The sequence below is a fragment of the Ipomoea nil genome, unplaced genomic scaffold (genome assembly GCF_001879475.1).
Source record: "Ipomoea nil cultivar Tokyo-kokei standard unplaced genomic scaffold, Asagao_1.1 scaffold0980, whole genome shotgun sequence".
Lineage (NCBI taxonomy): Eukaryota > Viridiplantae > Streptophyta > Magnoliopsida > Solanales > Convolvulaceae > Ipomoea > Ipomoea nil.
Window position 1 is genome coordinate 2,437,924 of NW_017617408.1, and position 12,693 is coordinate 2,450,616.

Here is a 12,693-nt window from a genome sequence, read left to right on the forward strand (position 1 = left end):
CGATGAAAACTGCGATGAGGCATCCCTGTAATTCACATACGCTTCTCTTGGAGACTTGGAGACGAAGGGAGTGTAGTAATGAAACAGCCTTCTTATTCGTCTTACACTTCACTTACAGTACTTGATTCAATTCCTCGGACACTCCGCAACGGTGGCCATGACTACGAAGGGTTCTCGTACACCAAGCAGGTTGATCAGAAAATTCAAAACCCGTTCTTGGTTCTTGATCTGATCAATTTCAATAACGTCACCGTTGATTATGCGGAAAAGACGGCGTGGGTCGGATGCGGCCCGACGATTGGGGAGCTGTACTATAGGATATCAGAGAAGAGTAAAGTTATTGGGTTTGCGGCGAGCGTGTGCCACTCCATTGGTGTTGGAGAGCACTTTAGCGACGGCGGTTATGGGATGATGCTCAGAAAACACGGGCTCGCGGCAGATCACGTCGTGGATGCGCATTTGATTGATGCAAAGGGGAAGGTTTTGGACAGGAAATCCATGGGGGAGGATTTGTTCTGGCGATCCGAGAAGGGGGAGGGAATACATTCAGGGTGGTTCTTTCATGGAAAGTATAATTGGTTGATCGATGTTCCCGAAACCGCAACGACTTTCAATATCGTCAAAACTCCGGACTAAAACGCCACCAACCTCATACACAAATAGCAGTTCATCGCCCCAAAGCTACCCCTAGAACTCTTCATAAGAATAATCGCACTCGGACAAACACCCCAAAACACCGTACAAGTCATGTTAACCTCCCTGTACCTCGGACCAACCGACACCCTTCTTCAAATTCTGCAACAAAGTTTCCCAGAATTAGGAGCCACAAGACAAGACCTCGGAGATATGAGCTGGATAGAAGCTGTCCTAACCATCGGCGGCTTCCCGAAAGGCACAAACCCTAAAGCTCTCACGGGCACTATCGTCAACAACGGGAAACCAAATTACTTCAAAGGAAAATCCGACTACGTGAAGAACCCAATCCCCATGGAAAGCCTGGAAGGGGTTTGGGACTTTCTGCGAGAGAACAGCTCGGGCTTGCTCCTCATGAGCCCGTACGGTGGAAGAATGGAGGAGATATCAGAGTCGGCGATTCCATTCTCGCACAGGGCTGTAAATCTGTACAAAATCCAGTACGTTATGAGTTGGAGCGAAGCAAAGATGGAGGCCTATGAAAGCCACATGAGCTGGATAAGAAGGCCGTTTCACTACACTCCCTTCGTCTCCAAATCTCCAAGAGAAGCGGATGTGAGTTGGAGATGCGGATGTGAATTACAGGGATGCCCCGCAGCAGTTTTCCGGTAGAGAATGAATAAAGGAAAGGGAGAAAGACAATGAATTATACTCTAAACAAGTGAATTGACTACTTTACCCCTTAAACTAACGTCCACTTAACTCTCAACTGACGGAAGGACCAACGTTGGAAAGATTCGAAAGTCAAGTGTTTAAATTGTACAAATTAAAAGTCGGGGACCAATTGTGGAAAATTAACATAGTCGGAGGACCATTGCTGGAATTAACTCTAACTTTAGAGTTAAAGTTAAAAAACTAGAGACGGATCAATGAATCCATCGTTAAAATGAAAAAATAATAATAATCACCTTGCATATTTAGCGACGGATATGTGAATCCGTCGTTAAATTGTTAAAAATCGCTTTGTAAGTTTAGTGACGGAATTTAAACTCGGTCGTTAAAATGTTTTAAAAAATCCACCTTTACAAATGTAGCGACGGATTTTCTACGGATTTGAAAATTCATCCGTCGCTAAATAACTACAGATTTGAAAATCCGTTGCTACATAGAGACAGATTTTTATATCCGTCACTAATTTGTAGCAATTAAAATTTTGGAATAAACCCATGAAAAATCCGTCGTAAATTCGTCGCAAATTTGTCTTTAATTTTTTGCGCCAAAATTTACCGCTAAAACTAGCTACGTATTTAACGAAGGAAATAGTTCGTCGCAATATTCATCGTAAATCTGTCGCTAAATGCTCATTTAACAAAAAAATTAAAATCTGTCGGTAAATTAGCAACGGAAATCGTCCGTCGCTAAATTCGTCGTTATTTTCGCATTTTTTTGTAGTGATCTGCTTTGTCTGACATGTTGAAGCTGTGATTTTTGAATTTGGAATCTGTTGGTTTTGTTTTGATTGCTTTTGTGAGTAAGGGTGTCTCTCAATGAAAGCACTAGTGATACAACCCGAAAGTTGAATCAAGAGGCCCTTTTTGAGCATGGGTGAACACCAAGAATTAAAGATAGGATAGAGTAGAGAAAGGAAGACTTGAGAAGGAATATGTTGTTCATTTTTCTGAGATCATATCTCCATACAGATTAAATACTATAATCTGGTAATGGAAATGCTAATTTTTAGGAACGCACGTAAATGTACATTAGCATAGCAAGAAAAGCGAATAATAATGAAAATAACAATTCAATGCATCACATAATCCTCAAATCGCGCTGGTGGCTTTTTCATGCATTTTAACTTGCGAGATTCAAGATCATGCATGACCACTTCTTCCTATTCTCATAGTCACATTTGCCAACTGTCGTATCATACATACCAAATATTGATGTTTAATGTTAAAATAATTATGACTATATGTCTCGAAACAAGTGACTAAATAAGTGGAGTATGATAGATTCTAGTATAAAAAAAGTCACGATTTTGATTCTCTCATAGTCGAGCTCATTGCACAAAGTATTCCTAGGTGCAGTTTACATTTCCTCCTATATGATTTGCATACTATTACATGAGGTTTATCCATTGGATAATTAGGTAAATACATTTAGTATTAATAACTTAACTAACATAATATTTAATCTATATAAGGGCATTTTTGGCATGAAAAATTTCAAATGCAATAATTTTAACATGATGTATAATTTCATAAGAACAAAAAATACATGCACAATTTATAGATATATCTAGGGGCGGATCTGGCATGACGATAGTGGGGGCATATTCCTGCATGCCCCCCACAACAAAAAATTGTACAGTCCTAAAACTATGTCGTTTTGGGGTTGTGCAAGATTGTGAGACTGCCATTTTCATTCATCTTCATCGTTATTTTCGTTCATCTTCATCGCTATTTTCATTCATCTTCATTCTTCAACCTTAGGTTCTTGGCTTCTTGAAAAAGTTTTCCTTAAATTTAAGTAAAATTAAATTTTCTTCTATTTGGTTCATGGAAAACTTTTTACACAAGAAAACGTTTTCCTTAGTTATATGAGAAAAAAGTTTTCCAAGGGGAGCTGGTGATGTTTTATTTTTCATGGAACTTGAGAACATTAATTGAAATGACATGACTATTTAATTTTATCCTTGTGATTCATTCTTAAATTTATTATCGGTACTATCAAACAATGGAATCAATCTTCATAGTAAATTAGTAATTGCCTTTCAATTGGTGATTAGGAGAATTGTTGGGCGGTGGTCGGTGAAGGGACAAGTCCAACACCTTATCTCTCGAAAATGTAGTGGTGGTATATATAAGAAAAATAAAGTTGTGCCATTGCTATGAGATTCTGGCAAGTGATATCAGAGCTAGCTTGGTCACAGGTTCGAGAGCTAGGTCACTGGTTCGAGTTCTAATTAGAGTAAAAACTGTACATTATCTTAATAATATGCATAATTTTTTTTTTTTATTTTTTACAAACAACAATTGAACATGGTAGAAAGGCGGCCTACAGACACATACATCATGTACTCTTTTTCTCAACTAGGTTTTTTCCTATTAGTTTTTTTTTTTTTTTTTTTTTTTTTTTTAAAGGAGGCATATGTATGATATAGTAATCTCCAAGCTAAGAGGGCGGGGGGGGGGGGGGGGGGGGGGGTTTGAGATGTAAATAAATATATGTGGATATTACTAGAGGAATTATATTATGATAATGCCTCGAGTTATAATTATACTGTAACTTTGTATATCATGTATATATTAGACTGAAGAATGAATAATAAAAGATTATTGATGATTCTCTTTATATTTTTTGTCTTATTTCTTTCTTTACTGTATATCTCTATATCTGATTAAGCGAGGATACATCTGGTTTTACAACATAAAATTCAATTTCTTAGGAGTTATATTCATCTAGAAATCGTACTGGATCATAGGAATTTGAGATTGAGGCACTCGTTTTAATTTCATCCCATCAAATATGTACTCTTTGAATAAAGAAAACTAGTATGTATACAACACGGATCGTGGTGATAGGGAGGCGTCGTGGAATCTGCTAAGGGACTTAAGGCCTCGCTCTATGTTGCCTTGGGTGGTCTTGAGGGATTTCAACGATTTGCTGTTTCAGTATGAGAAACGGGGTCGGCACAGACACCCAGAACCTCTGTTGAGGGGTTTTGGGGAAGCCTGGGAGGATTGTAGTTTGATGTAGATCCCAATGATTGGCTACCAGTTTACTTGGGAGAAGGGGAGAGGAACGGAGGCTTGGGTTGAGGAGAAGCTGGACAGGGTTGTGGCAAATGAGGATTGGCGTGTTGTGGTAGAGGGGGCAAGGGTCTATAATATACTGACGAGGAGGTCGGACCATTCGGCCCTATTTCTGGATGTTCGGCCAGGTATGGGGAGTCGGGTTGGTCATCGGAGCTTCCGTTTTGAGATGGCCTGGTTGTTGGATGTGGGGTTTAGGGAGGTGGTGGAGGATGCGTGGGGTCGTGGTGTAGAGGATTTGCAGGTCCGCTTGCAGAGGTGTGGTATGAAGCTCCAACGATGGGGTGGTGATCGTTTCCATAAGTTTGGGGAACGAATCGCTGGTCTCAAGAAGCAGCAGATGAATTGTCGGGGCGCATGAATCCACAGGGTTTAGCTGAGTTTCACCGTCTCGCAACTGAGATAGTAAGGCTTGAGAAGCAAGAGGATGTTTTTTGGAAGTAGAGAGCCAAGCAGCACTGGCTCCGGGGGGCGGATGCAAATACACGCTTCTTCCACAGGTATGCTTTTGCCCGTAAACGTAAGAATACTATTTTACACCTGAAAGATGATTTGGGTAGGTGGGTAGATGGTGATGCTATGAAACATGTTGTGATGAGTTATTTTAATGATATATTCACTGCTAATCCGGTTGTGAGTGATGGGGCGGATTTCTTTACCTCTATCCCCTCTCGGGTTACCCAGTCTCATAACGAATGGTTGGATCGGCCCTATGATCCGGGGGAAGTAAGGGATGCTTTATTTGCTATGTTTCGGGATAAGGCCCCGGGGCCCGATGGAATGAACCCAGGTTTTTATTAGCAGTTTTGGGATATTGTTGGGGCGGATGTCACTGATTTTGTTCTGGAATGTTTAAATTCGGGGTCTTTGCCAGCTGGTCTCAATGATTCAAACGTAGTGTTAATCCCTAAGAAACAGTCCCCTGAGATGGTAACTGACTTGCGCCCGATTGCTTTAAGTAATTTTGTGTATAAGATAATTGCCAAGGTTATTGCTAATCGTATAAAGCCTTTGTTGGGTGATATTATTTCTGTATCGCAGAGTGATTTTATCGTCACAGGCAGACTAATAACAGACAATATTTTGGTGGTTGCTGAAGTGGGACATTTTTTGAACAGGAAGCAGTTGGGCAGAGTTGGGTGGGGGCCCTGAAATTGGATATGGCTAAGGCTTATGATAGAATGGAATGTTCATTCCTGAGGAAAATGAAAATAGCCTTAGGTTTTCAGGATAGGTGGGTCAACTTGATTATGGAGTGTGTTACAACTGTTTCTTATAATATTATGATTAATGGTGTGCCTGGGGTCAGATAACCCCCTCACGTGGGCTCCGCCAGGGGATCCCTTGTCCCCATATTTGTTCATTATTTATGCAGAGGGGTTGTCGTTGTTATTGCAGCAGGGCCAAGATAGGGGTGTTGTTAACGGATTGAGGGTGGCAAGGGGGGCACCTGCGCTCTCACACCTTTTTTTCGCAGATGATAGCCTCCTGTTCTTCAAAGCTAATATTCAGGAGGCAAGGGCGGTCAAGAGGTGCCTTATATCTTATGAGGAACTTTCCGGTCAGACCATTAACTATCATAAATCTAATATTTGTTTTAGTAGGAACACTCAGCTTGTGGAAAGGAATTCAGTAGCTGCGGTGTTTGGGGTGCAGCAAGCAGTGAATTTTTGAAAGTATCTAGGCTTGCCGGCTTTTGTAGGAAGAAATAAACGTGCAGTCTTTGCGTATGTGAAGGATAAGGTCAGACAGAGGATTGGAAGCTGGAATAACAAATTTCTGTCACGTGCCGGGAAGGAAATTTTACTGAAATCTGTGGCACAGGCCATGCCTACATTTACTATGAGTGTGTTCCTACTGCCTGAGTCGTTGTGTACGAATCTTGAGCATGTTATGAACAGGTTTTGGTGACGCAATGAGAAGGATGGAGGTGGGATTCATTGGCTGGCTTGGGACAAGTTGTGTAAGCCGAAGAAGTTTGGAGGGTTGGGTTTCAAGGACTTAATGTGGCAATGTTGGGCATGCAGGGGTGGAGGTTCCTCACTAATCCCCAATCTCTGGTTGCCAGAGTTTATAAGGCCAGGTATTACCCAAATTCTAATTTTTTGTGTGCCACAGTTGGGAATACTCCAAGTTTTTGTTGGAGGAGTATTATGGTCACTCAGGCCCTGATTTGTCGCAATATAAGGCGTAGAATTGGAAATGGTGAATCTACTTTAGCTTGGGGTGATCCGTGGTTGATGGGGATTCTACTCCAAGGATTTTATCCAATAAGTCGCACCACTTGGGTGAGGTAAGAGTTTCTGGGTTAATAGACCCAACATCCTCAACATGGGATGTCCCTTTACTAAATGAGCTTTTTTTGCCAGGTGAAGTTGAGCGTATTACTAAAATACCAATAAGCCCTGCCTATGATGATTTGTGGTATTGGCATGGGGACCCTAAGGGGATTTACACAGTCGGGGCACTTACTATGATTTAATGGGCACCATAACTATACCCCCGAATGGCTTCTCATCCTGGAACAGAATATGGAACCTAAAGGCACCCCCAAAGTGGAAAACTTTCTTGTGAAGAGCGGTGAGGGAAGTGCTCCCTACCACCACGAACTTATATAATAGGAGGGTAGATGTACCTTTAGCATGTCCTTTGTGTGGTCTACATCCTGAAAATATTTTGCATTCCTTGGTTCAATGTGATTATTCTAAATGTTTGTGGAATATTTCGGGCTTAATGGTGCAATGTACGATGGGAGATGGTTTTGGTGTATGGCTTGAGTCGTTGCTACGGAGTGTTGATGAGAATCACTTTACTACTATGGTGGCTATCATGTACCATATTTGGTTGCAACGTAATTCTGCGGTATGGGATCATAAGGTGGGTCTGCCCCGGCGTGTGCATGCGATGGCTGTGGCATCGCTGGAAGTGTGGCGTGCGGTTGCGGGTACACAATCTCGGCAGCAGGAGGCGTCCGCACCAACTGAGGCAGCTGGGCAGTCCGCAGGGCAGCTGCTTTGCTTCTTCGACGCTACTTTTGTTGTGGCAAGTGGGAGTGGCGCATATGGCCTTGTTCTTCAGCATGTAGGTGGCGAGTTTGTTACGGCAAAGAATGGGCCACTACCAACATGTCACAGACCTTTTATGGCGGAGGCTTATGCGTGCAAGGAAGCCCTATCTTGGCTACGGGAACGTGGGGTTATGGAGGTTGTACTTCGGACGAGTTGTTTGAACCTATGTCACGCCCTTTCTACTTCAGCGGCGGAGTTTCACTCTTATGATGGTGTAGCTATTTCAGCATGTCGGGACTTGATGAGTCTTTTACATTCTTGTTATATTATTTACATTCCCCGTACGTCAAATGTTTTAGCTCATTCGTTAGCTCAGGCGGCCTTATCTCAGGTAAACTCTATGCTGTGGGAAGATGTTCCTCCTGTGTTTGTTTCGGCTTTGGTTGAATAATTATAACAGCATTTACCGTTCAAAAAAAAAAAAAAAAAAAAACTTGTTGTGTTTGTCTCATATAAGGATTAGGAATATGAGTTTGTCTCATATAAGGAATAGGAGTGAAAGGGAGATTATATGCCTATAAATATAATCAATGTATCTCATCACCTTGATCACCATCACAAATAATAAGAGAATACTTTCACTCCTGTGGATGTAGGCACATTGCCGAACCACGTAAATCTTGTCTTCTTTACCTTTTTTTGCCATTATTATTTTTCTTGTTCTTATTAATATCAACAAATTGGTATCAGAGCACTGTTGAGATGACCAGTTCAAGTACAAAATTCGAGGTATCAAAATTTGATGGTATAGGGAATTTTGGGTTATGGCAATCTAGGGTAAAGGATTTGTTGGCACAACAGGGTCTTCTGAAAACTTTGAAGGCGGAAAAGCCAGCTAATCTGGAGGAGGATGATTGGGAAGATTTGAAGGAGCGTGCGGCAGGAACCATTCGGTTATGCCTAGACGATGGAATTGTGTATCACGATATGGCCCTGGAAGCCCCAAAAGATATTTGGGATAAGTTGGAAACTCAGTTCATGGAAAAATCTCTAACGAACAAACTATATCTAAAGCAAAGACTTTATGGGCTTAAGATGCAAGAGGGTTCAGACTTGGTGCATCATATTAATGTCTTCAACCAGATAATCTCAGATCTGGCCAGGCTTGATGTCAAGATTGAAGATGAAGACAAGGCGATGATCTTGCTATGTTCATTACCTTTTTCCTTTGAACATCTGGTGACTACTCTAACATACGGGAAAAGCACGATTAAATACAGCGAGATCTCTGCGGCCCTGCAGGCTCATAATAAGCGCATGCAGAGTGTAGGAGATGGATCGTCTGTTGGTGAAAGTTTGTATGCTAAAGAGGGTCAGGATCGTGGAAGGAAGCAAGAAAAGGGTAATTTTGGGAGAAGAAACTCTAGGTCTAAGTCCAGAAATAGCAGGAAAATCCGGTGCTACAAGTGTTATGAGATTGGACACATAAAGAGAGATTATCCAAAGGTTAAAAAACAACAAGAGGCGGCGAACGTGGTGCATGATGATGACTCAGATTATAGTGAAGGTGATGTTTTAGCAGTTTCATCGAGTAAGTTGTCAGATGCATGGATTCTAGACTCAGGATGCTCTTATCATATTACACCTAACAGGGAGTGGTTCACTACCTATAAGTCAGGTACTTTCGGTTCTATTTTTCTGGGTGATGATAGATGTCATAATATCATAGGTATTGGTGATGTTAACATCCAGATGTATGATGGTATTGTCAGAACTTTGCATGATGTCAGACATATACCGGGATTAACTAAGAACCTGATTTCTCTTGGCAGTTTGCATGCTAATGGTTTTATTCATAAGTCTGAGAGTGATAAGGAAACCATTAAAATCAGTAAGGGTGCTTTAACTGTGATGAAAGGGAAAAGGACCACAGGGAACATTTATAGGTTGTTGGGTAGTACTGTTATAGGTGGAGCACATTCTGTTGAGTCTAGTGATGATACTACTAGGTTGTGGCATTTACGTTTGGGTCACCTTGGTGAACGTGGTTTGTCTGATTTGCACAAAAGGAAGATGTTAAAAGGAGTTAAATGTTGTAAGGTAGATTTCTGTGAGTTCTGTGTCCTTGGGAAACAGACTAGAGTCAGTTTTTCTACTGGGCAGCATAAAACTAAAGGGATTCTGGATTATGTGCATTCTGATGTTTGGGGACCTACCAGGGAACCTTCAATGGGTGGCTCTCGATATTATGTTACATTTATTGACGATTTTTCTAGGAAAGTCTGGGTGTATTTCTTGAAACATAAATCTGAAGTGTTTGAGAAATTTAAGTTGTGGAAAGCTGAGGTTGAGAACCAGACTGGAAGAAAAATCAAGTACATGAGGTCTGACAACGGGACAGAATATACTGAGAAAGAATTTCAGAAATTCTGTACAGAACATGGAATTCAAAGGCACTATACAGTGCGTAAGACACCACAACAGAATGGTGTTGCTGAGCGGCTGAATAGAACCATTGCTGAGAGAGCAAGGTGTCTCAGATTGAATGCTGGGCTCTCTAAGTGTTTTTGGACTGAAGCAGTGAACATGGCATGTTACTTGATCAATAGATCACCACGGACATCACTTGGTGGCAAGGTTCCTGAGGAGGTTTGGTTAGGTAATCCTGTAAGTTTTGACCACTTACGAGTTTTTGGTTGTCCTAGCTATGTTCTTATTCCAGGTGATGAGAGATCAAAGTTAGATCCCAAGTCGAAGAAGTGCATCTTTTTGGGTTACAAGAAAGGTGTAAAAGGATATAAGTTTTGGGATCCTGCAACCAAAAAGGTGGTGATTAGCAGAGATGCAGTGTTTGATGAGAATTTCATGTTCCAGCCAAAGAAAGAAGATACACTAGTTGATGGTTTTAGCACAGTAGAAGTGGATATGGATCGTGTACCTTTGAGTGAGAAAGTAGTTAATCCACTTACGATTGAGACTCAAGAAGTTGCAGATCCTACATCTGCAGCAGGTTCGAGTTCAGAAAATTTACAAGATTACAGTTTGGCTAAAGATAGGCCGAGACGCACCAATGTCAAACCACCTAGTAGGTATGGGTTTGAGGATATGGTTTCTTTTGCACTTCTTGTTTCTAATAATGATCTAGTTACCTTTCAAGATGCTATTTCTAGCCAGGAGAAAGATAAATGGATGGCAGGTATGATTGAGGAGATGGAGTCTTTACATCATAATCATACTTGGGAGTTAGCTCAACTTCCTCAAGGAAAGAAGGCTATAGGGTGCAAGTGGGTCTATAGGAAGAAGCCACCAGTATCAGAAAAAGAAGGGGAAAGGTTTAAGGCTAGGTTAGTTGCGAAGGGGTTTTCTCAACAGAAGGGGATAGATTATGATGAGGTTTTCTCTCCTGTTGTTAGACATACTTCTATCAGATAAGTACTTGCTTTGGTAGCCATTTGGGATTTGCATTTGGAACAAATGGATGTGAAAACTGCTTTTCTACATGGTGATCTAGATGAGCAAATTTACATGAAGCAACCTGAAGGGTTTGTTAAACCCGGAGGTGAGCATCTGGTTTGTCGACTCAAGAGGTCTTTGTATGGGCTGAAACAGGCTCCACGGCAGTGGTACAAGTGGTTCGATGCTTACATGATTCAAATTGGTTATACACGTTGTGAGTATGATTGTTGTGTCTATGTTAAAATCCTTGGTGATGGTTCTTTTATTTTTCTGTTACTGTATGTGGATGATATGTTGATTGCTGCTAAGAGCATGAATGATATTACTGCATTGAAAGTGTTGTTGGGTCAGGAATTTGATATGAAAGACTTAGGAGTTGCACAGAAAATTCTTGGTATGGAAATTCACAGGGATAAAGGTGCAAGAAAGTTGTGGCTAACTCAACATAGTTATATAGAGAAAATTCTTGACAAGTTTGGGATGAGTAAGTCTAAACCGGTTAGTACCCCTTTGGCTAATCATTTTAAAATCTCATCTAGTCAGTGTCCTCAAACAGTTAGTGAGATTGAAAATATGGCAAAGGTTCTTTATGCTAGTGCAATTGGCTGTTTAATGTATGCAATGGTTTGTACTCGACCTGATTTGACTCATGCTGTTAGCCAAGTTAGTAAGTACATGTCTAAACCTGGGAAGCAGCATTGGGAGGCAGTTAAATGGATTCTCTGGTACTTAAGGGGCACTATGGAGCATGGTATTGTATTTGGGAGTCAACAGAATGAGCATGTACTCATAGGATATGTGGATTCTGATTATGCTGGTGACATGGATAATAGACGTTCTACAACAGGGTGTGTTTTTACTCTTGGGGTGGTCCTGTTTGCTGGAGATCATCAGTTCAGTCTATTGTAGCTTTGTCTACAACTGAAGCAGAATACATGCCTGTGACTGAGGCAGCTAAAGAGGCTTTGTGGCTTTCAGGTTTGATTAAGGAGTTGGGTATTGAGCAAGATGGGGTTCAATTACACTGTGACAATCAAAGTGCCATTTTCTTAGCTAAAAATCAAGTATACCATGCCAGAACCAAACATATTGATGTAAGGTTTCATAAGGTCAGAGAGTTGGTTGTTTCTGGTGAGATTTTGTTGCAAAAAATTCATACAAGTGAGAATGCAGCAGACATGTTGACAAAGGCAGTTACTAGTGACAAGTTCAAACATTGTTTGGTCTTGTTAGGTGTTTCCATATGTTAAATGAACATAGTGGTCCTAATCCAGGGAGGCTATGAGATGAGTTTTTTCTCCTAAAGGGCTTATTTGCGAAGGTGGAGATGGTTAGATAAGTATTTTCTCCTAAAGGGCTTATTCGCCAAGGTGGAGATTTGTTGAGTTATCTTTTTCTCCTAGAGAGCATATTCGCCAAGGTGGAGATTTGTTGTGTTTGTCTCATATAAGGATTAGGAATATGAGTTTGTCTCATATAAGGAATAAGAGTGAAAGGGAGATTATATGCCATAAATATAATCAATGTATCTCATAACCTTGATCACCATCACAAATAATAAGAGAATACTTTCACTCCTGTGGATGTAGGCACATTGCTGAACCACGTAAATCTTGTCTTCTTTACCTTTTTTTGCCATTATTATTTTTCTTGTTTTTATTAATCTCAACAAAACTATTATGTATACAACGATAACGTGGCAATGTACAAATGCATATAAATATTATGAGTGATTATCCTATGTGACCATTTTAGGAATTCTTATAAATGAAAAAAGTTAA

General features: G+C 40.8%; 2 protein-coding genes across 2 annotated transcripts; both read left to right on the plus strand.

Annotated features, from left to right (window-relative positions):
- The first annotated feature begins 36 nt into the window (after positions 1–36).
- On the plus strand, positions 37–658 carry LOC109179847 (berberine bridge enzyme-like 21). The gene has a single exon (XM_019329325.1). It carries the CDS (start codon positions 79–81, stop codon positions 634–636), a length of 558 nt encoding a protein of 185 aa, XP_019184870.1. The 5' UTR covers positions 37–78; the 3' UTR covers positions 637–658.
- Positions 659–747: 89 nt separating this feature from the next.
- On the plus strand, positions 748–1,305 carry LOC109179805 (berberine bridge enzyme-like 15). The gene has a single exon (XM_019329287.1). The coding sequence runs from the start codon at positions 748–750 to the stop codon at positions 1,303–1,305; it is 558 nt and encodes a 185-aa protein (XP_019184832.1).
- Positions 1,306–12,693: the final 11,388 nt, after the last annotated feature.

Coding starts and splice junctions, on each gene's coding strand:
- LOC109179805 (XM_019329287.1), top strand. CDS start 748: ATGTTAACCTCCCTGTACCTCGGACCAACCGACACCCTTCTTCAAATT.
- LOC109179847 (XM_019329325.1), top strand. CDS start 79: ATGAAACAGCCTTCTTATTCGTCTTACACTTCACTTACAGTACTTGAT.